Below are 24210 nucleotides of genomic sequence, written 5' to 3' on the forward strand. Positions count from 1 at the left end.
TCATGTTAGGTTGGTGACATAAGGCCCATACATATTTTCTAGAAATATAATGAAACAAGTATCATATATTTTAAAAAAATAAGCTCAAAAGATTAAGTTATAGGTTTACAATAGTACTAGGAAAAAGCTTTGTGATGCAACAATACCCTTTTCTAGTCAATCAAGATAATTCAGGTTTGGCTGGACCAGTGCATGCTGTAGCTGAGCTAGCTTGAACCTTCCCAATTCTGTTCGGTGATGTCACATTAGTCACTTGAAATTGGTCACAGTGGGAGTATTTACACTACAGAAAAGAGCAAAAGCTATAAATCAGAGGTTCCCTTTCCATTTAACATTTCCCAGCATGGTACAACATTTATTTATTTATTTATTTCTCAGTACTGGCAACATTTATTATTCCTTTAAAACACAATTCAATTCTTTATTATTCATAAACATTTTATTCTTAAAGATTTAAATGGTTGGTGTTTTCTGTATACATTTTTCTGGAAAAAGATTTAAGTGTTTCCTATCAGTTCATAGTAATGGAAATGCTGGACTTTCACTGTGAAGAAATAAATATGTAAGGCTGCATCCATAGAGAAGTCCTTACTTTTCCTTTTTTTAGTCTTCTGGCCATGCCACGGGGCATGGGGGATGGCCTTAGTTCCCCAACGTGAACCAAACCCTCACCCCTTGCCTTGGAAGCATGGAGTCTGAACCACTGGACTGCCAGGGAAGTCCCGTGTTGTTACTTTCTTATCTGGGAGTTGTATGCTACTCAGAATAAAATACTCAAAATTTGGATATTTATCTTAGAAGAAAAAATCACCCTGCTTTTAATTTAATTCACGCTTAAGCAGCAAAACATCTAGACTTTAAATAGAACCTAACAGATTTTAATTCTCTGTCAAAAATGGCTATGACTTAATGCTAAAAGGTTAATTAAAATACTCTGTAAAGTATGAAAGAAGCAATTTTATTAGATGAACTCATTTATTTGACACATTAAATTAGGCAAAGAAAAATATATGCACTGCATAAAAAGAATCACATTTTCATACTACTTGAACACATAGCAGTGGTCAAAAATAATGAATTGTGGAATGGATCCTAGGATTGCAAAAAATACCCTGTACAGAAAAATTCAGGCTTCTAACTTCACTGAATCCAGTACTAAACGTGCCTCCTTATATTCCTCAGCTTCTTCCAAGTCTTTTTCACTCTCCTGAAATTAAATGTAATAAAAATTAGGTTTATTCTTCTTGAACTTCAGTACTAATTACTCAGATATTACAAACTATCAAGATAAGCAGCTCAAAAATTAAAACAATATATATTTTTTATACATTGTTATACATAATATACAATATTGTATATTCTTATATAATAAGCAAAAAACATGGTCATCTAAAGCCACTTACAGTAAGTAATTAAAACCTCAGAAAAAAATTAAAACATTGTATCTCACTTTATTAACACAATAAAATGGGGTTATTATTAATGCACTAACAGTAAAAAAATTATTTACTAATGCATTACATACATGATGCCACTCAGACCAAAATAATCCTACAGCTACTCACAATGACAAAGAAGGCTACAGGTGTCACACTACAGTTAAGTACAGTCTTTGAATCAGAAAAGTGAACTGTCTTCTTATTGATGAGTATTATATACCCTACTACATGGAAACAACAGCTTTCAGTTTCTGACATGTAAAGACTGAGTTCTTCCTTGGTATATCATACACAAAACTATTATTTAATTGTAACAGATAAATGAAATAATGTAAGTTAATAAGCATAGAGTATAACAAATTTTGTTTGATTTTTTAGTAAACAAAGCTATGGTCAGCAATTCAGGTCACGCAATAAAAGATGAATATATACAAACAGCTAGAGGGAAGAGGAGATAAAGTGTGTGTACGTGTATTTAATATGAAATTTTAAAGGAAAAATGACTGAGGATTTGCTTAATTCAGACTACAGGTAAGAATTTCTTAAACTTCTCTATTACACTTGAACACACCTTTGTTCTCTGTTAGAACATATAAGCCCTTCGAGGGTACAGACATTGCTGAATATATGCTCACACACAAATATATCATCCAAAGACAATACAATTTTTTAAGCAGTTTTTATTACTTTCTTGGTTACTACATTCATGAGAGAAAAAAGCATTTCAATTGTCAGGAGATACAAATGATGCTTCTGTTCCGGGTAATATTTTAATAGAGTAATTATTTCCAGCTTTCATTATTTCACCTCTTTTATTTTAAAAACTTAGCTTCATTTTGGCTTTGAAGAGAGTTATCCTGCTTTTAAAAGGTTTCTACAGATAAATACGAGTTCTGTTTCAAAAGTAAAGTAAAATGTGAGTATTTCTCTGTTTCGTTTTTTCTACAGACTTAGTCCTGATATTATTTTGGTGGGAAAACAAATCTCATTCTCTTTCCAAGAATATATACATATGATCAACCTGAAAAAGCCTCACTATGTTTGACGTATAGGAAACAACTGTGAACAGGAGACAGCTATGTAGCTGGTAATTAATATTAGCTCAAGAACTAGAAACTAAAGGTTAATAAAGGAAATGACAGAAATCAAACTATCATCAAATAGCAATAATAACTGGCATGTATACAGTATTCTGCTTTTATCTTTTTTAAAAAATATAAAAAAGAACTTCTCATTTTTCTTAGAATCCCTTTTTAAAATGATTCTGCTACTATATTACAAGACATTTATACTAGCAAGTATGATAAAGAGTGTTACCAGCTCCAAGTTAATATGAAAGGACTGCCTATATATTACCATACAGGGTTTTCTTTCCTCTCTCAAATCGTTTTAGGTTTGAATTGGGAAGAATTCCAAATCCTTTGTAAAACAGCCTAAATTCATTTGAAACATCTGGATCTTTTAAAACATCAAACAGAATACTTACATTTAATGTATTAAAAAAGATCTTTATGTGTGAAAATCGAATCATTCAAGATACTGCTGGACAATATTAGTACTATGAATACCATGATAACTCAAATATATTTCAACTCAGTTTAAATGAATACAGTGAATATGCTGACACAGTACTTTTACTGAAGGCATAACTTAAACACGACTTAAACTCCATTAATTATTTAAAAATACACTGAGCAAGTAAACAAAATGTCACCAACTAGTTTTCAGTGTCAAAGAGTTAAAATTTTGGCCTTTGATGTATTAGACTGAAAAAACATTGAAACATAAGACAGAGAAGTACTACTTACTAATAACTGCAGAAGATCAGTGTGCGCCGCTTCCAACCTGCGCTGGCAGTCTGGAATCATCATCCGGGACTCCTGCAGGATCTCGGCCTGTAACGAAACAACCTATGAGACACGCAGAGATGGCAGAACTTACACATTTAGCTCACACCTCTGAAAATATACAAAATGATTTAGAGGAATCAGAAAAAAATTATGGTTATGTTAAATGGTTCAATATTTTAATTTTAATTGTGTTTAAAAAAGAATGACTATCAAAAGAATGACTATCAAACTGTAAAATATACAAAGTACAAGTTTTCGATCTAAACCTTTTCGGTAATCACCTTCTCACGCTAAGTAAAAATTAACTCTGAAAGCTTTTCATAGAGCATTTATTTTAAAAGGTTATTTAAAATAAACTGTTTCTCCTGCTGTCACAAAGCACCGTTATCCAAAATGGGATCAGCTGGTTATATAAATATCTCCTGCATCTTTTGAGTAATAAAGAAAAACAGTGCTCAGATAATATCACATGGAGATAATTACTGCATGAAAAAAGTTATTGAGTTATTGATCACATCGTGTGCACACCGCAGGAGGTTCTAACTGAAAGACAGAGGTGAGGAAAAATGAAAAGCAAAGACCAGCAGGTTCATATTTCTGATGCTTATCATGCATAAAAAGTTATTACTTATCCCTGTGCTTCATTTTAGGGGAGAGATTATTCTCCCCATGCAGTTTGATCCAAATTACCAACCAGGCACCCCTCTGAATCTGAACTTCTACTTCTCCCAAAGACAGACACTACAGAATTAAACACAGGAATCTTTATTTTGGAGGATATTTCTCGACTTAAAAATTCACCATTTGAAGCTGGACTATAATATATCAAATCATAAAAAGAAGAAAAAAAATCAAATGGATGAATGGGAAACCCAATCAGTAAGAGGGTAAATATATTAGTATCAGATGTTGGACCTCAAATAAGTCTTTTTCCCAAGGAAATATGAAGCTTTATCTCCTTAAACTAGTCTTAGAAAGAGACACAGAGATCAATGAAACATTTATTTCCAAAGAGTAATGTTTGGTCAAATACCTTTGGTTAAATGGCTACAAAATCTTGATCTTTAACCTAAAAGCTTTATTATCTAACTCACATTAAAAACAAATGACATAATTTAATGGTAACCATAATCCTATTATACTCTAATAGCAACTTTAATGAATCCCACTGCCTTCTTCCTTTTCCCAAAAGTTTTACCATTGTTCACAATATAAATAAAAATTAAAATTATAATATACAACAATGCTCTCTATCCACATCTCTTTTCTTAGGTGAAATCTCTTGCTGAACTTGTAATTCTTTTGCTAATAAGGCACATGTTGAAAATTCCAAACACAGGATCATGACTTTATTTTATAGCTATTCATACCATACCATGGCAATTCAATCATTGCCATTAATCTATTTTTGAGGACTTCCCTGGTGGCTCAGACTGTAAATAATCTGTCTACAATACAGGGGACCTGGATGCGACCCTAAGTTGGGAAGACCCCCTGGAGAAGGAAATGGCAACCTACTCCGGTATTCTTGCCTGGAGAATTCCATGAACAGAGGAGTCCGGTCCATAGGGTTGCAAAGAGTTGGACACGACTGAGCCACTAACAATTTTTTGTGTGTCTGGTTAGTTTGAATACATGTGAAAAGTCAGTGACAGGACATTTAATTGGGTAAGGAATTCATATTTTCTCTCCTATGGACCCCCCTAGTTTATAGAAATTAAACAAGATGAAACAAATATAAAGAATTGGGTCAAACACATGATAAGCCAAAATGTATACTTATAAAATTTATTTGGCAAGCTTTAGTGTTGTTACTGAAATGAACTTTAAACAATGCTGTCCAAAGTACCTTCTATTCATTACTGTTCTATATCCCTCAATTAATCAAAAAGGATTTTGACTTAAGAAGGGCCAAAGCTCAGTCTCTCCCATATATCAGCCTCATTTCATACAATAAGCTTACTATATAGTTGCAGGATGTCAGGTACAGGGGATATAAATATGAAAAAGAGAAGGCCTCATCCTCCAATCCATATGGGAGAATAAACATGAAAATAAACACTTAACACTGCTTCACTGTACTTCACACAGTACAGTGATAACTATGGTTTGGGATCCATAAACCACATCTTTATCAAGGCCACAAATCATATACTTCATATAATTTCAACAGTGAATTACAATTGTCAGGAATAATTTAAAAAGACAGTATATAAGGTATGACTATACAGTAAAGACACCCCTCAAAACACGTGAATAAATGAAAAAAGTATTACCATTCAAAGTGTTCTTTTTGGAAGTAGTCAAATGAATGGTGCCTCTGTTTAAGATATCCGGATAAACTGTCAGTTTATTTAGTGCTGACTATGACAAGACTGAGTTTAACTAAGGATCCTGGGGGAAGCTTAGCAAGACTCATTGTAACAGTGAATAAACCACTGAACTAAAATATTATCAGTTTCTGTCATAATCAAACATACATACATTAGAAAGGAAAAACCTATTAGCAGATCTTTAATTTTTCAAAGAGAAGAGTGTGTGAAATAACCTAGCCAGTGGTTTCTAGCTCCTTTAATGATCCAGATCATTTATGCAGGGCTGGCTATACCTATAATAATCTATAGACAGTCTAATGTTAGATACTGGCTGCTTCTGGAACCAATGGTAACTGTATTAGTTTGTCAAACTGAGCTCTAAGAGTAGTTCAGAGATTACTGGAACAATGGTTAAGTCTCTTCTTTTATATGGTGCTAAAATGGTAATGTGATAATAAACAAGTTAAGAAACCTATTTGATGAAGAAAAAAAACAGTAACTATGTGAGGTGATGGATATGTTAAGTAGCGTGAATATGGTAGATATTTTACAAGGTAAATGTACATCAAACCATCAAGCTACCCAGCTTAAGTATATACATTTTAATTTTACCTCAATAAAACTGGGGAAAAAGATATCTAAGAAACAGAAACATAGAGTTAGAAAGGACGTAACCACATCTGGGATGTCATCCAGTCTAGTGTCCTCAATTTACAAACGATAAAGCCAACTCTGAGTGTGATCAGCTGGTTAACCGGCTGTGAATTACAGCCCGATTTCAGCTCCAGCATGTGTGTTCGTAGCACCAGCAGTCAGCAGCCGAGACAGAGCCCATGGCGTCACCTCCCACAGTGAATTTGGTCTGGTACTATGAAACCAACAGGATGTGGCAGAAGGGGCATTCTGAAACTGAAGACCTGAAGCTGCATCTTAAGAAGCCCTGTAGCTTCTACATGGATCTCTTGGAATGATCACTTTGGGAAACACTTCTCTTAGGACCCAGTCACCATGCCATGAAGCAGACAGACAGACAGACAGAAAGAAAAAGTTCATTTGACTTGTGTTTTGTGGTTACTGATGAACGGTTAAGGATGAAAGAAGAATCCTATGAGTCAAAAATAATCTGGGCTCTAAGCACTGACATACCAATAATTACTTAAACATGAATGGTCTAAATTTACCAGCTAAAAACAGGTCTACAAGAAACTCACTTCAAATGAAAGAGATAGGTTAAAAAAAGAATAGAAAAAAGATATACCATGCAAACATTAAAAAAAAGAAAGACAGGAGCGACTATATTCATATTGGATTCATACTGGATAAAATAGACTTAAGAGTAAAAAATTATGAGGGACACAGAGGGATACTACATAATGATAAACTGATCAATCCATCAAGAAAACACAGTGATCCTAAATGTGTATATACTAAAAAAGAGCTTCAAAACACATGAAACTAGACACAATAAAGCTAAAAGGAGAGACAAAGCCACAAATACAGCTGAGGATTCCAATACTCCAGTTTTAGCAAATGACAGAAGTACTAGAGAAAAAAAAAAATAGCAAAGATATAAAAGAACCCAGTAACACCATCAAAAGATATAATTGACATTTACAGAACACGCTACACCTATGAAACAAAAATACAAATTCTTTTCAAGCACCTATGAAACATTTTCTATAGTACACTATGCTGCTACTGCTGCTAAGTTGCTTTAGTCGTGTCCAACTCTGTGCGACCCCACAGACGGCATCCCACCAGGCTCCCCCGTCCCTGGGATTCTCCAGGCAAGAACACTGGAGTGGGTCGCCATTTCCTTCTCTAATGCATGAAAGTGAAAAGTGACAGTGAAGCTGCTCAGTAGTGTCTGACTCTTCACGATCCCATGGACTGCAGCCCACCAGGCTCCTCCATCCACGGGATTCTCCAGGCAAGAGGACTGGAGTGGGTGTCCACTGCATCCTGGACCAAAGGGAGCAAACACAAAATGAACAAATACCTCAACAAATTTAAAAGTACTGAAATAAAACAGTACATGTCTGACTATAATGGAATAAAATTAGAAAACGGTAACAGAAAGACAGCAGGAAAACCTGTAAACATTTACAAATTAAACAACATACTTCCAAATAACTAATGGGTCACAACAAGGAAGTCTCTAAGGAAACAGAGAAATACATAGATAAATGAAAACACAACATATTAAAACTTCTGGGATTTTCAGATAAAGCAATGCTGAGAGGGAAATTTAGAGCACTAAATGCTTAGATTCATAAAGAGGAAAGATCTCAAATTAAACAGCTAAGTTTTTACTTCAGGAACTTAGAAAAAGAAGAGCAAGATAAACCTATAGAAGCAGAAGAAAGGAAATAACAAACACAAGAACAGAAATCAATAAAATGAAAAATAGAAAGAGAACAGAGGGGAAAAAAGCAATGAAACAAAGCTTTATTTGTGGTATAGACTTCTAGTTAAGACTGACAAATATTAAGTAAAAAGGCACAAATTGCCACTATCAGTAACAAAAGAGAGAATGTCAGTACAGATCTCACAAACAACAAAATGAGAAAAAAAATGCTAAAAGTAATTTTATAATGCTCACAAATGTTCATAATGCTCAGTAATGTTCATAATGCTCATAAATTCAACCACTTAGAAGACACGGATCAGTTCCTTGAAAACTATAAACCACCAAAACTCAACAGATAAACTGAACAGTTCTATAATTATTAAATAAATCAAATTTTTAATTAAAAAGTTCTTGAAAAAGAGCTCTCTAAGCCTAGATGCTTTCACTGAACAATGTTTTCAAATATTTAAACACTTAACACCAATTTTATACAAATCTTTCAAGAAAAAAGAGGGAACACTTCCCAACTTAATAAAAAAAGCTTCAGACCATTATTTCCCATAAACTTAGATGCAAAAATCCTCAATAAAATACTAGCAATTTAAATCCAAGAATTAAGAGAATTATATAACACAATCAAGGTTGGTTCAATATTTAGAAATTAATCCATGTAATTCAGTTTCAACAATCCAAAGAAGAAAACTCATGTGCTCTTACCAAATGACACAGAAGAAGCATTTGGCAAAACCCAATACCTATTCATGACAAAAATACTGAACAAAACTATAAACAAAGAACTTTCTCAACTTGAAAAAGACCATGTATAAAACCCCTATAATGGTAAAAAAACTAAATGCTATCCCCTTAAGACTGAAAACAAGATAAGTACGTTTACTCTCCTATTAAACATAGCACTGTAAGCTCCAGCCAGAGCAACAAGGCAAGAAAAATAAATAAAAGACATACAGATTTAAAAGAAGTGAAACCATAGTGTAGTGTTAGCCGCTCAGTCGTGTCCAACTCTTTGTGATTCTATGGACTGTAGCCCACCAAGTTCCTCTGTCCATGGGATTTTCCAAGCAAGAATACTGGAGTGGGTTGCCATTTCCTCCTCCAGGGGATCTTCCCAACCCAGGGACTGAACCCACGTCTCTTACATCTCATGAATTGGCAGGTAGGTTTTTTACCACTGGTGCTACCTGGGAAGCCCCAAATGAAACTGTCCTTATTTGCAAATGACAAGATTGTTATGTAGAAAGTCAGAAGGAATCCACCCAAAACTCCCAGAACTAATCCGTGAAGTCAGCAAAGTCAAGGTTGCAGGTTTTAAGATCAACACACAAAAGACTGCACTTTTATATCTAATAACAAATATAGCATTGGTAAGTGAAACTAAAAACAATACCATTTATAATACCCTCAAAAAAAAATGAAATACTTAGGTTTAAATTTAACAAAACATGTATAGGATCTGTATGCTGAAAATTACAAAATATTGGGTTGACCAAAATGTTCATTTGGAAAAACCCAAATAAACCTTTTGGCTAACCCAATTCTAAGAAAGAAATGAGACCTAAATTAACTGGAGAGACTTACCATGTTCACTGACTGGAAGATTCAACATAGTAAAGACATTAATTCTCCCCAAGTTGATCTCCAGGTTTAATGGAGATCATTATTTTAAAATTTTTACGGAAAGGCAAAAAAATTAGAATAGGAGAAATAATTCTGAGAGAAAAAGAAGCAAGTGAGAGGGCTCACTCTTCCCAGTGTGAAGATGGTGTGGTACTGGTAGAGTTAGACACAGATTCATGGACCAGAAGAGAACCCGAAAATAGATCCACACAAACTAGTCCCCCTGGTTTCTGACAAAGGAACAAAAGCATTTCCGTGGAGGAAGGATATAACCCTTTCAACAAATGCTGCTGGAACTGGGCACTCAGGCAAAAAGATGAATCTTTAAACCTCACACCTTACATGGGCTTCCCTGGTGGCTCAGACCATAAAGAATCCGCCTGCAATGCTGGAGACCTGGGTCTGATCCCTGGGTTGGGAAGATCCTATGAAGGAGGGCATGGCAGTCTACTCCCAGTATTCTTGTCTGCAAAATTCCCATGGACAGAGGAGCCTGGTGGACTACATTCCGTGGAGTCACAAAGAGTTGGGCACGACTGAGCGACTAAGCACACACACACATATACCTTAAATAAAAACTAACTCAAACTCAATTGAAGCCGTGAATGTAAGAGATAAATAAAACCACACAACTTTTAGAAAATAAGAAAATCTTCATGACCAAAGTCTAGCCAAAGAGGCCTTAGATTTGACATCAAAAGTATGATTCACAAAAGGGTACATTAGCTGTAAAGGAGACGTTCTCAAAGTTAAAGACTGTTGGTCAATAAAAGATTGTATTAAGAGGGTAGAAAGACAAAATAAGGACTAAAAGAAAATATCTGAAAACTGTATATCCAACAAAGGCATTTATCTAGAAAATATTAAAAATCCTCAAAACTGAAAGAAACAAAATATCTAATTAGAAAATGAGCAGAAATCATGGATAGACATTTCACTGAAGAGAATATACAGATGGGCAATAAGCAAATGAGAAGTTCTATACTATTAGTCATTAGGGAAATTCAAATTAAAAGCAAAATCAGCTGTCACTATACACTAATCACGTAGATGTGATGGGTAAATGTCAAAATTAAAATGGTGAAAACACCAGTGATAACACCAGGACTGCCCTGGTGGTCCAGTGGTTGAGAGTCCGCCTGCCAATGCAGGGGAGACAGGTTTGACCCTGATCCAGGAGGGTTTTGCATGCCACGGGGCAACTAAGGCTGCGCAGCACACCTGCTGTGCAGCGCTTTAGAATCTGCACACGGCAACTGCAGAAGCTGAGAGCCCTGTGCTCCACTCAAGAGAAGCCACCACAGTGAGCGCCTGCACACGCCAAGGAAGAGAAGCCCCGCTCATTGCAGCTAGTGGGAGTCTGGGGCAGCAATGAAGACCTGGCACAGCCAAAAAGAAACAAAATTTAAAAAACAATAGTGATAACACCAAATGCTGGCAAGGATGTGGAGAAGTCAAACCATCAAAGATGACTGACAGAAACATAAAATGATACGAATACAGCCACTCAGAAAAGATCTTGGTAGTTTCTTTTAAAGCAAAAAATGTACTAACATAACCCAGAAATTACCTGGGCATTTATCTCAAAAAATGAAAACTCATGTTCATGTAAAAATTAAGTATGATGAGGAAGGTGGAGGAAAAGAGGAGTATCATAAGCAGAAGAAGGCTAACATCAGTATTCGGTTAACTTCTGAATATTGTGTTATACTTTTTAGCAGAGAACAAAGGACAGCAGAATGACTCTTTGGTATTGTGGCTTGCTAGGGCCCTGAAACTTCTGCCTAGTTTACTTTAAAAGAACCAAAATGAGGCCTACTCCAGGAGAGAACAATTTTGGTAATCAATTTCAGGTAAGAAGTTTGACAGGGACAGCACTGTATGTGTATGTTATAAAACAGGGCTGGTTCAGAAGATTCAGGAAAGCCAGAGCAAATGGAACCAAGTGAGAGTCAAGCCAAGACAGTGAGAAGTGATTGCAGATGGCATTTAGCTCAGAAAAGGAGGAAATACAGGGAAAACAGGAGAGAACCCACAAAATCTGGCATTTGGCTCTCTTGCTATTTCTTATGAGGGGCGTCAGCAAATGTCAAGAAGCAACGACTGGCCTTAAAGCAGTAGGCAAGTAGGGACAGAGCAGTGCTTCTGGCAGCGCAACTCCCCTCGCATGCGAGAAAAACATAAACGGCTGCACAAACAGCACAGGCGCTAGGGAAAGGGACCGAGAAAGGCACGTAGGCCGAGTGAGAGGAAAGACAAAGTTCAGTGAGACTCTGAAACAAAACTGGACAACTGTATATTGTGCAGGTTGAGACTAGCAAACATGAAAAATTTACTGTTGTGTAATTAGATATGGGATGATAGTCTTAAATTTAAGTACTAGGCTGACTATGAATCTAGGAAATCATGTTATAAACCATGACCACTGTGACAAAAGAATCTTAACATGGCTGAGTGTAGAAAGGGTTTTTGAACAAATATTTTCCCTGATAGCTCAGCGGGTAAAGAATCTGCCTGCAATGCAGGAGACCCTGGTTCAATTCCTGGCTCAGGAAGATCTGCTGGAGAAGGGATGGGCTACCCACTCCAGTACTCTTGGGCTTCCCTTGTGGCTCAGCTGGTAAAGAATCTATCTGCCTGCAATGTGGGAGACCTGGGTTTGATCCCTGAGTTGGGAAGATCCCCCGGGGAAGGGAAAGGCTACCCACTCCAGTATTCTGGCCTGGAGAATTCCATGGACTGTCCATGGGGTTGCAAAGAGTCAGACACGACTGAGCAACTTTCACTCACTTTTTCCCTTTTATATCTGCATATGCAATCAATGATATTGCCAGTAAGTGGCTAATATCATCAAATTACAATTAGAACACAGGATTCAATAGAGTTAATTCTTACCTATCAAGCAGTAATTTTATTGAAAGATAATATACAAATATTAAAAATTAAATAAAACAGATTCTGTGATAATCTGTGGCACTGTTTGTAGAATTGTGTTTAGAAAGGTGGTGCAGTGGTACAGAATCCGCCTGCCAATGCAGAAGATGCAAGAGATGCAGGTTTGATTCCTAGGTTGGGAAGATCCCCTGGAGTAGGAAAAGGCAACCCCTCCAGTAAGCTTGCCTGGAAAATTCCATGGACGGAGGAGCTATGGTCCACAGAGTCGTAAAGAGTTGGACTCAACTGAGCACACAGAAACGTTTAGAAAGGAAACACATTCCCCATTCCATGTAACTTACAACTCATGTTCTAGCTATAGGACTATTTTAAAACAGACTATTGGTGACAAAAAGCACTGAGCGGGAAAAAAACTGAACTACAAAAGTGGGAAAACAAGCTGGATGGGATCCAAGCAGAACCTGGGTGAAATACGTGATACACAATGTTACAATGCTCCTCACTAGATGTGGGAAAACAATAGAGTACCGTAGTGAGAGAGGTACAAGGGGATATGAATAATTATGGAAGAAGCTATCAAAACACATTTAACATAATTTTAAGAATCAAAAAGTTAAATTATGTATGTAAATCCTTATGAAGAGCAGTTTACAAAAAACATACTGGGGGACATACTATACCCACATACCTGTTTACAAATCCTCCCTCATAAAAATGTCCTTTATTGTATCACACACAAAGGAAGGCAGGCTCTCCCGGAAAGTCAAGAAAATAAGAAAGTTCTCTTTTTGGACAGCCTGCAGAAAGAAGACATTTCAGGTGCCACTGCATTCCTTTGGCAACACAGAAAGCAACTACCTACAGAGAAGTCCATTTTAAGGGATTAATTTTGCTTAATTAAGCCTGAGCTAAGTGAAGTGGAGTCGCTCAGTCGTGTCCGACTCTTTGCGACCCCATGGACTGTAGCCTACCAAGCTCCTCTGTCCATGGGATTTTCCAGGCAATAGTACTTGAATGGATTGCCATTTCCTTCTCCAGAGGATCTTCCTGACCCAGGGATCGAACCCGGGTCTCCCACATTGTAGACAGATGTTTTCCTGTCTGAACCACTGAGCTAAGGATGCATTATTACCATTCTATATAACAAAATTTATATGATAAAAACCACTGTGAGTTCATAAAGCTGATTTGAAAAAACAAGTCATGAGATATTATCTATATAAGCTCTTGTATATTCTCCTTTCACCTAGTGTCATCTGGATTTTATTCTAAATTCATTAGACACTGGATTTTAGGTAATGGAATAGGTAATATGATACACATTCTAAAGAGATCAACCTGGCTACTGCAGTATGAAAGGAATGTAGGGTTATCAAGAGACAGAGTATAAACAAGGAGGCTTCTGCAGTAGTACAGGCAAGAAATGATAGTGGACTGGACTAGGATAGTGGCAGAAGAGAAAGAAATCAAGGGAGAAAGAAAGAGGACTTGGGGATCAAGAAGAGACCTGTAACTTTTGGTTTGGGTATCTGAGTAAGCGGAGGTACCATTTATTGAGAGTGGGGGAACAAGAGCGAGAATAGCTTCTTCTTTGGAGGCGATGAGCTGGGTTGAGGGAAGACCAAGATTCTTAGCTTGAACGCACAAGGGATAGGACATGGCAAGAGGTGATCAGTTGAATGCATGCTTCTGGAATGTTTTCTATCGGGCTCAGAGACAGACAGTGGCACGAGAATGAATGCCAAGTAAGCAGGAATCTGGGTTTGTTTGTTTTCTTGTTTTAATGCCACATCTGAAAGAGTGCCTAAAACAGCATTTGGCCAGTAGCAGGGGTTTAATAAATATCTGCTGTGTAAATAAATGAATGGTCACAAAGATGGTACTTAAAGTTATAAGATAGTATGAAATTAGACAGGAACTGTAGACTGAAGTCTTAAGGTAAAATTATATCTTAAATAATAATTTTACCTGTTTTTTAATAGCATAATTTTCACCATCTTCGGCTTTCATTTTTTCAATCTTTTCTTCTTGTTGTTTTGCTTCTTTTTCATACATCATTTTTTCTTTGACCAATCTATAAATAAACCAAAAATGTTTCAGAGAATTAACTTTCTCTCTAGCAACTGACAACAAGAAACAAAGAAACAATGTAACTATAAAGCATACTTTAAAAAGCATATGTAACTAGACAGGGAGAAAGGAAGGGAAGAAAAATACTTTAGCCATAGATGTATGAGCCTTATGCTCTCAAATTTTATACCTGACTAAAGCAAATCAACTTATCAAAGCATAGTATTCTTAAAATTTTAATTAAAAACACATTCCATTATAGCAATTGTATTTACAATGTAAAAATAACATTTCTTTATTGCTTGATTTACTTAAATTAAGTTATAATTAATAATACTATATTTGTTTCAGGTTCATAATATACTGATTTGATATTTTTATACATTATGGAGTGATCATCACCATAATTATACATCATCTGTAACCAATAAAGTTGTATCTCTTAATCTTTTTCACTTATTTGGTCTGTCTTCCCTGACCTGTCTTCCCTCTGGCAACCACCAGTTTGTTCTCTGTATCTATGAGTCTATTTGTTTTGTTTTTTAGATTCCACATGTAAGTGAAATCATTTGGCATTTTCTCTGTTTGACTTATCTCACTTAGCATCTACACCTTCCTGGTCCATCTATGTTGCTGAAGAGACATATTCAAAAAAATACTGCTAAGACCAAAGTAAATGAGGTGACTGTCTATATTTTCTTCTAGGAGTTTTATGATTTAAGATCTTACATTCAAGTCTAACCCATTTTGAGTTTATTTTTGAATATGGTGCAACAAAGTGCTCCAGTTTCATTCTTCCACATGAAAAGAAGTTTTCCCAACAACATTTATTGAACAGACTATCTTTTCTGCATTGTATATTCTTATCTCCTTTGTCACAGATTAATTGACCATATGAGTGTGGGTTCATTTCTGGACTTCTGTTTTGTTCCATGGATCTAAGTGTCTGTTTTAGGGCCAGTACCATATTATTGACTATTTGGGGCCGTCTATGGCTCTACTCAAGGCTATGGTTTTTCCAGTGGTCATGTACGGATGTGAGAGTTGGACTGTGAAGAAAGCTGAGCACCAAAGAATTGATGCTTTTGAACTGTGGTGTTGGAGAAGACTCTTGAGAGTCCCTTAGGAGATCCAACCAGTTCATTCTACAGGAGATCGGTCCTGGGTGTTCATTGGAAGGACTGATGCTAAAGCTGAAACTCCAGTACTTTGGCCACCTCACGTGAACAGTTGACTCATTGGAAAAGACTCTGATGCTGGGAGGGATTGAGGGCAGGAGGAGAAGGGGACGACAGAGGATGAGATGGCTGGATGGCATCACCAATTCCATGCACATCAGTCTGAGTAAACTCCAGGAGTTGGTGATGGACAGGGAGGCCTGGTGTGCTGCGATTCACGGGGTCGCGAAGAGTTGGACGTGACTGAGCGACTGAACTGAACTAAACTGAACCGATCCAAACTTTTACACACGTACCTGAAACAACATAATGGTAAAAGCTCAGTTTGTTGGGAAAGGAGTCAGAATATTGCATGCCAAATCCCAAAGAAAGAAAGATTAAATTATTTTCAACAACAAAATCTTTAAAAAGTATTTGTCATGTACTTAATTTTACATCTGATCTTCTTTGTGTGAGGGACTGGGATATATAATTTAGATATGGTTCTTGCACAGACAAGCAGTGGAAACAAGTATTTATTAAAGCAGGAAAAGGTATTGATAGAGATCAGGAAGATTTTTGACAATAAAGAACAGAGCAATACAAAGTTCTACTGATTATCCCTCAGATAATCAAAATTCAATTAATCATAATAGTGCACTCTCCCCTAGTTCTCGTTAATCAAACTTTTAATGTAAAAGAAAAGTGCAGTTCAAGAAAACACTAATATACCTATATACATATTATCTTAGGAACAGAAGGAAAAAATGTTCACAGTTCCATACCTATTAAAAGCAGCTTTCTCCCCTTGGCTTGATAACTTACTTCTAGAACTATGTTCTGGGAAGGAATTTTAAAATCAAACTAGAGCATAGCTTCTGTCTAATCATTTGAAAGGAAGATTAAATGTATTTCAAAAAATGATACAATTTTCATATTCTAACAGAATTAAAATAAGTTCACAAATCTAAAAAATCTTTTGTCATACTATCTAGAAGGTTTTAAAGTTAGATTTAAAGTCTGGATTTAAATCACCACATAAAATGCATACTAAATATTAAAACACTAAAATGTTCCAGTTCGGAATTTTGAGTTGTACAAGCAAGGCTCATCTTTGTCCTTCATGATCATGCATTAGCAATATAGATGGAAAGAAATATAACAAAATGTTAACAGTATTTATAGTAGAATGTGACCTTTAAATCCTCATCCTGACATATCTCAAAGTGAAAAAAAAAAAAGTACCAAATAGGCATAAATTTTACGCTGCCATGAATATAAACAAACAACAAAAGATTCTCAAATAACAAGTAACAAAGGATACCTGGGTAACTCTTTATTTGTGGTTACCTGAGAAGAAAAGCCCTAGTGATGTGGGGTAGGGGTGGTCAGCTGGAAGGTAAATAAGCTTTCATTTTATGCCTCTCAATATAAGTTTCAGGGTTTTCCCCCCCATATGTAAGTATTACTTTTATTTAAAAAATTAGATGCTTATAATTAATTTCTGAGTGGCACAATTTTAAATTATTTTAAAGTCTGCTAGTTTTTCCTTTAGCTATATTTTCTAAATTTTCTGGAATAAAGCAAAATTCAATTAGAAAGATACCAAAATATATCTAATAGCTGTACTTCTCTAAACACTGATCTCTTTTGCTAGTTTTCAAATGCTATTAAAGTAAGTACAAATAAATATAAAGCCATAACTTATTATATTTTAAAGGCATAATTAACTGAAAATGTTTATTAGCCTTACAAACCCACATGTACAGAGAAACACAGCAAGTTCAAAATTTGATCACTTTTACCAGTTAGATAAATAAATATATAAAAGCAAAATAAATACATAAAAAAGCAATAGAAAAGGACATACATAAGGAGACATTTTAAGAAATGACGGCTATCAGGGTAATAATAACCAAATGAGAACAAACCATTTAACTGTCTATGTACGGACATAAAGTCATTTTAAATATGTAGGTCAGTCATATTCATCACTCCGTCTTAATATTTATTAACATCATCACCCTATCTTAACATTTATTAACAATTTGGCAGTCTTGTTTCATGTGTCTCCTGCCACATTTGTGTATTTATTTATTAGTATTTTCAGACATTTTACCTTTGGCTTGATTTTTGAGGTTAAAAGCATATGATTTCTACCTCCTTCCCCTTACCACATACAAAAATTAACTCAAAATGGATCAATATAAAAAGCAAAAGTTATAAAAAGTTTTGAAAGAAAAATGTAGGTAAATCTTGATGACTTTGGATTTGGAGCTTTATATATGACACCAAAAGCACAAGAAACAAAAATGCTGACCTTAAACCCATGCACCTACAGGTAACTTATTTGTGACAAAAGAGGCAAGACTATACAACGCAGCAAACATAGCTTCTTCAGTAAGTTATGTGGGGAAAACTGGACAGCTACATGCCAAAGAATGAAATCAGAACACTTCATAATGCCATATACAAAGATAAACTCAAAACGGATTAAAGAACTAATGTAAGACCAGAAACTATAGAACACCTAGAGGAAAACATAGGCAGAAAACTCAATGACATAAATCAAAGCAAGATCTTCTATGACCCACCTCCTAGAGTAATGGAAATAAAAACAAAAATAAACAAGTGGTACCTAATTAAATGTAAAACCTTTTTGCACAACAAAGGAAATGACCAACAAGGTGAAAAGACAACCCTCAAAATGGGAGAAAATAATAGCAAAGGAAACAACTGACAAAGAATTAATTTCCAAAATATACAAGCAGCTCATACAACTCAACACCAGAAAAACAAACAATCCCATCAAAATGTGGGGAAAAGACCTAAACAGACATTTCTCCAAAGAAGACGTACAGATGGCTAACAAACACATGAAAAGAGGCTCAACATCACTCATTATTAGAGAAATGCAAATCAAAACTACAATGAGATACCACCTCACACTGGTCAGAATGGACATCATAAAAATGCCTACAATCAATGCTGGAGAGGGTGTGGAGAACTGCTGGTGAGAATGTAAACTGATACAGCCACTATGGAGGACGGTATGGAGATCCCTTAAAAACTAGGAATAAAACCACCGTATGACCCAGCAATCCCACTCCTAGGCATACACCCTGAGGAAAACAAAATTGAAAAAGACACATGTACCCCAATTTTCACTGCAGCACTATTTATAATAGCTAGAATGTGGAAGCAACCAAGATGTCCACTGACACATGAATGGATAAAGAAGCTGTGGTACATATATAAAATGAAATATTACAGCCATTTGAGTCAGTTCTAACAAGGTGGACGAACCTAGAGCCTATTATACAGAGTGAAGTAGGTCAGAACAAGAAATATAAACATCGTATGCCACGCTCAGTCGTTTCAGTCGTGCAACCCCACGGACTCATATAGGTGAAACCTAGAAAGACAGTACTGATGAATTTATCTGCAGGGCAGCAATGGAGAAACAGACATGGAGAATAGACCTATGGACACAGGGAGGAGAAGGGAGGAGAGGGTGAGATGTATGGAGAGGGTGAGATGTATGGAGAGTAACATGGAAATTTACATTACCATATGTAAAACAGACAGCCAGTGGGAATTTGCTGTATGACTCAGGGAACTCATCAGGGGCTCTGTGACAATCTAGAAGGGTAGGGTGGGGAGGGAGCTGGGAGGGAAGTTCAGGAGGGAGGGGACATGGGTGTACCTATGATGATTCTTGTTGATGTATGACAGAAAACAACAAAATTCTATAAAGCAATTATCCTTCAATTAAAAACTAAAGTGGCAAAAAAAAAAAGCGCTGACCTTCATCAAGATCAAAAAATTTTGTGCTTCAAAAGACTATCAGGCAAGCGCAAAGACAACCACAGAATGGGAGAAAATATCTGCAAAGCATATACTGGATAAGACACCTGTATCTGGAATATATAAAGAACTTCTACAACTCATTAATTTAAAAAAGTTTTAAAAAATCCAATTAAAAAATAGGCAAGCTGAATAGACATTTCTTTAAAGACGATATACAGGTGCCCAATCAGCAAATGGAAAGATGCTCAACATCATCAGTCATCAGAGAAATACAAATCAAAACCACAGCAAGATAGCACTTCACACCCATTAGGAAATTCATAGTAAAAAAGTCAGATAATAACAACTGTTGTTAACAAGAATGTAGAAAAACGGAAGCCATCAAACACTGCCAGTGGAAATGTAAACTGGTACAACTGCTTTGGAAGCTTGGCCATTCCTCAAAAAGTTAAATACAGAGTTACCACATATCTCAGGAATTCCATTCCTAAGTATATACCCAACAGAAATGAAAACAGATGTCTACATGAAAACTTATACATGAACGCTCAGTGCAGCATTATGCATGCACAGGTAAAAAGTGGAAACAACTCAACAGTCCATGAACTGATGAATGGACAAACAATACATGGTATACCATACAATGGAATAATAGCATACAAAAAACGAATTACTGGATCATGTTATAATCTGGATGGACATTAAAAACATTATGCTAAATGAAAGAAGCCACCCATAAAGGCCACATATTTTATGATTCTATTTAGAGTATAGGTAAATCTACAGAAACAGAAGGTAAACAACAGAAGGTAAACAACAGAGATTGCCTGGGATGGGGGATGGGTCTTCCCTGGTGACTCAGTGGTAAAGAATTTATCTGACAATCCAGGAGATGAGGGTTTGATTCCTCGATGGAGAAGACTGTCTGCAGAAGGAAATGGCAACCCACTCTAGTAACCTTGCCTGGGAAAATCTCATGGACAAAGGAGCCTGGAGGGATATAGATGATGGGCTTGCAAAGAGTTGGACACCACTTAGGGACTAAAACAACAACAAGGATGGGGGAAATAGGATGGTAAGAGCTGAAGGGTTTGGTGGTAATAAAAATCTTCCAGGGACTTCTCTGGTGGTTCAGTTCAGTTCAGTTCAGTTCAGTCGCTCAGTCGTGTCCAACTCTTTGCCAACCCATGGACTGCAGAACGCCAGGCCTCCCTGTCCATCACCAACTCCCGGAGTTTACTCAGACTCATGTCCATTGAGTTGGTGACGCCATCCAACCATCTCATCCTCTGTCGTCCCCTTCTCCTCCCACGTTCAATCTCTCCCAGCATCAGGGTCTTTTCAAATGAGTAGGCTCTTTATATCAGGTGGCCAAAGTATTGGAGTTTCAGCTTCAGCATAAGTTCTTCCAACAAATATTCAGGACTCATTTCCTTTAGGATGGGCTGGTTGGATCTCCTTGCTATCCAAAGGACTCGCATATAGTCTTCTCCAACACCACAGTTCAAAAGCATCAATTCTTTGGTGCTCAGCTTTCTTTACAGTCCAACTCTCACATCCATATATGACTACTGGAAAAATCAAAGCTTTGACTAGACAGACCTTTGTTGGCAAAGTAATGTCTCTGCTTTTTAATATGCTGTCAAGGTTGGTCATAACTTTTCTTCCAAGGAGCAAGCGTCTTTTAATTTCATGGCTGCAGTCACCATCTGCAGCGATTCTGGAGCCCCCTAAAATAAAATCTCTATTTCCATTGTTTCCCCATCTATTTGCCATGAAGTGATGGGACCAGATGCCATGATCATAGTTTTCTGAATGTTGAGTTTTAAGCCAACTTTTTGACTCTCCTCTTTCACTTTCATCAAGAGGCTCCTTAGTTCTTCTTTGCTTTCTGCCATAAGGGTGGTGTCATCTGCACATCTGAAGTTATTGACATTTCTCCTGGCAATCTTGATTTCAGCTCATGCTTCATCCAGCCCGGCATTTCTCATGATGTACTCTGAATATAAGTTAAATAAGCAGGATGACAATATACAGCCTTGACATACTGCTTTCCCGATTAGGAACCAGTCTGTTGTTCCATGTCCAGTTCTAACTGTTGCTTCCTGACCTACACACAGATTTCTCAGGAGGCAGGTCAGGTGGTCTGCTAGTCCCATCTCTTTCAGAATTTTCCACAGTTTATTGTGATCCACACAGTCAAAGGCTTTGGCATAGTCAATAAAGCAGAAATAGATGTTTGTCTGAAACTCTCTTGCTTTTTCGATGATCCAACAGGTGTTGGCAATTTGATCTCTGGTTCCTCTGCCTTTTCTAAATCCAACTTGAACATCTTGAAGTTCACAGTTCACGTACTGTTGAAGCCTGCCTTGGAGAATTTTGAGCATTACTTTACTGGTGTGTGAGATGAGTGCAATTGTGCGGTAGTTTTGAGCATTCTTTGGTACTGCCTTTGTTTGGGACTGGAATGAAAACTGACCTGCCAGTCCTGTGGCCACTGCTGAGTTTTCCAAAGTTGCTGGCATACTGAGTGCAGCACTTTCACGGCATCATCTTTCAGGGTTTGAAATAGCTCAACTGGAATTCCATCACCTCCACTAGCTTTGTTCGTAGTGATGCTTCCTAAGGCCCACTTGACTTCACATTCCAGGATGTCTGGCTCTAGGTGAGTGATCACACCATCGTGATTATCTGGGTTGCGAAGATCTTTTTTGTACAGTTCTTCTGTGTATTCTTTCCACCTCTTCTTAATATCTTCTGCTTCTGTTAGGTCCATACCATTTATGTCCTTTATTGTGTCCATCTGTGCATGAAATGTTCCCTTGGTAGTTCTAAGTTTCTTGAAGAGATCTCTAGTCTTTCCCATTCTATTGTTTTCCTCTATTTCTTTGCACTGATCACTGTGAAAGTCTTTCTTATCTCTCCTTGCTATTCTTTGGAACTCTGCATTCAAATGCTTATATCTTTCCTTTTTTCCTTTGCCTTTCACCTCTCTCCTTTTCACACCTATTTGTAAGTTCTCCTCAGACAACCATTTTGCCTTTTTTGGGGGGGACGGTCTTGATCCCTGCCTCGTGTACAAAGTCACAAATCCATCCATAGTTCTTCAGGCACTCTATCAGATCTAATCCCTGCTGGTCCAGTGGCTAAATCTCCCCGCTGTCAGTGCAGGGGGCTTGGGTTCAATGCTTGGTCAGAGAACTAAATCCACAGGCCACAACTAAAGAAAGACTCCCCATGCCACAATGAAGACCAAATATCCGTGTGCTGCAACTAAGACCCAGCGCAGCCAAAATAGATTAAAAAAAAAAGTTTTAAAAATGACTGTGGTGACAGTTGCACAATTTTGTAAATATACTAAAAACAAAGACTGTACAGTGGGTGATTTATAAGGTATATGAATTACATCACAATAAAGATATTAACAAAAAGAAAAAGAAAAAAAGCTTGTGACCATAAATTCAGCTATAGGAGACAGCTGCAAGTAGTGGATATATTCAGACCTAGACTTAACAACAGCTGAACATGTGAAAAGCATGTACAGAAATTTGCATTTGACTTATAGATTAAAACTGCTTTAATAATAATTTTCAGTATTAAGATAAAAATATTTTGAGATTTAAAATTTCAAAATAAAATCATTAATGTGTATCACTATAGATACTTCTCTAAAAGTTCCTTTGAAACAGAAAATGAAACTTGCTAGGACACAGATGGCCAGTTGCTGAAATGAGACCTAAAGAGGGCTTAATTTTATTCACAGAAAGAATGAAAAAAGAACCCCAAACATATCTGCCACCAAATTAAACAACTGGGAGATTTAAGTCTGGATTTCTGGCTTCTCTTGGATGTTTTTCATCAGGGAACATCAGGGCTGCATTCCTACTGCTGGACGGAACTAAGCAAAGGCTGCTGCCCGTATCAGATGAGGTGCTGTTTCACATGTGCTGCTATTCAGCTGCCCCACAACTCCACAATGCACACAACTCCCTGTTTCTCAAACACCCAAGCCTTACACTTGACCCTGTAAGCAACGAAGTTTAGAACATGTGTGCTGGGAAACATGCATATCATCAGTGTAACAGATTATTATTGTTGCTTTTATTATCTTAACAGAATCACAATTAGTATTCAGAATATCAGGGATAATCAGAAGCCACTGGGATTAGCAATGACACTTTCAATATTCCTTAAGATGACAGGTTAGTAAACTCCTCTAGTAAATAAAAGTAGCTAGGACTGGATAAGCTATCAGAAAGAACCACATTCAATAATATTCTGTAATTCTAAGGTATAAAATAAGGGTTGGCAAGCTATGGCCAATGAGCTGAATTTGGCCTGCCATCTGTCTTTGTATGGTCTGACAGTATAATACAGTTTTCATATTTTTAAAAGGTTAAAAACTAAAAAAAAAAAAAATGTGACATGTTAAAATCACAGGAATTCAAATTTCAGTGCCCATAAATAACGTTTTACTGGAACACAGCCACACTCACTCATTTACGTATCCTTTATAGCTGTTTTCACACAATGACAGCAGAGATGAGCAGTTGTGACAAATATGGCTCCCAAAGTCTAAAATATACATTTCTTGGTCCTTTACAAAAAAGGGTTGCTGACCGCTGATTTCGAGACCTCAACTCTATCCAACCCCTACTTAACTATCTCAGCATGTACCATACTACACTA

General features: G+C 36.6%; 1 protein-coding gene across 1 annotated transcript; it reads right to left on the reverse strand.

The window, feature by feature from the left end:
* Positions 1 to 420: 420 nt before the first annotated feature.
* TBCA (tubulin folding cofactor A) lies at positions 421 to 14677 on the reverse strand. Its single transcript, XM_010847630.1, has 3 exons — positions 14453 to 14677; positions 3248 to 3334; positions 421 to 1207 (listed from the first exon to the last, which is right to left on the reverse strand). Exons 1-3 carry the CDS (start codon positions 14660 to 14662, stop codon positions 1127 to 1129), a joined length of 378 nt encoding a protein of 125 aa, XP_010845932.1. The 5' UTR covers positions 14663 to 14677; the 3' UTR covers positions 421 to 1126.
* Between the last annotated feature and the right edge of the window lie 9533 nt (positions 14678 to 24210).

Source organism: Bison bison, unplaced genomic scaffold (assembly GCF_000754665.1).
Source record: "Bison bison bison isolate TAMUID 2011002044 unplaced genomic scaffold, Bison_UMD1.0 scf7180017864252, whole genome shotgun sequence".
Lineage (NCBI taxonomy): Eukaryota > Metazoa > Chordata > Mammalia > Artiodactyla > Bovidae > Bison > Bison bison.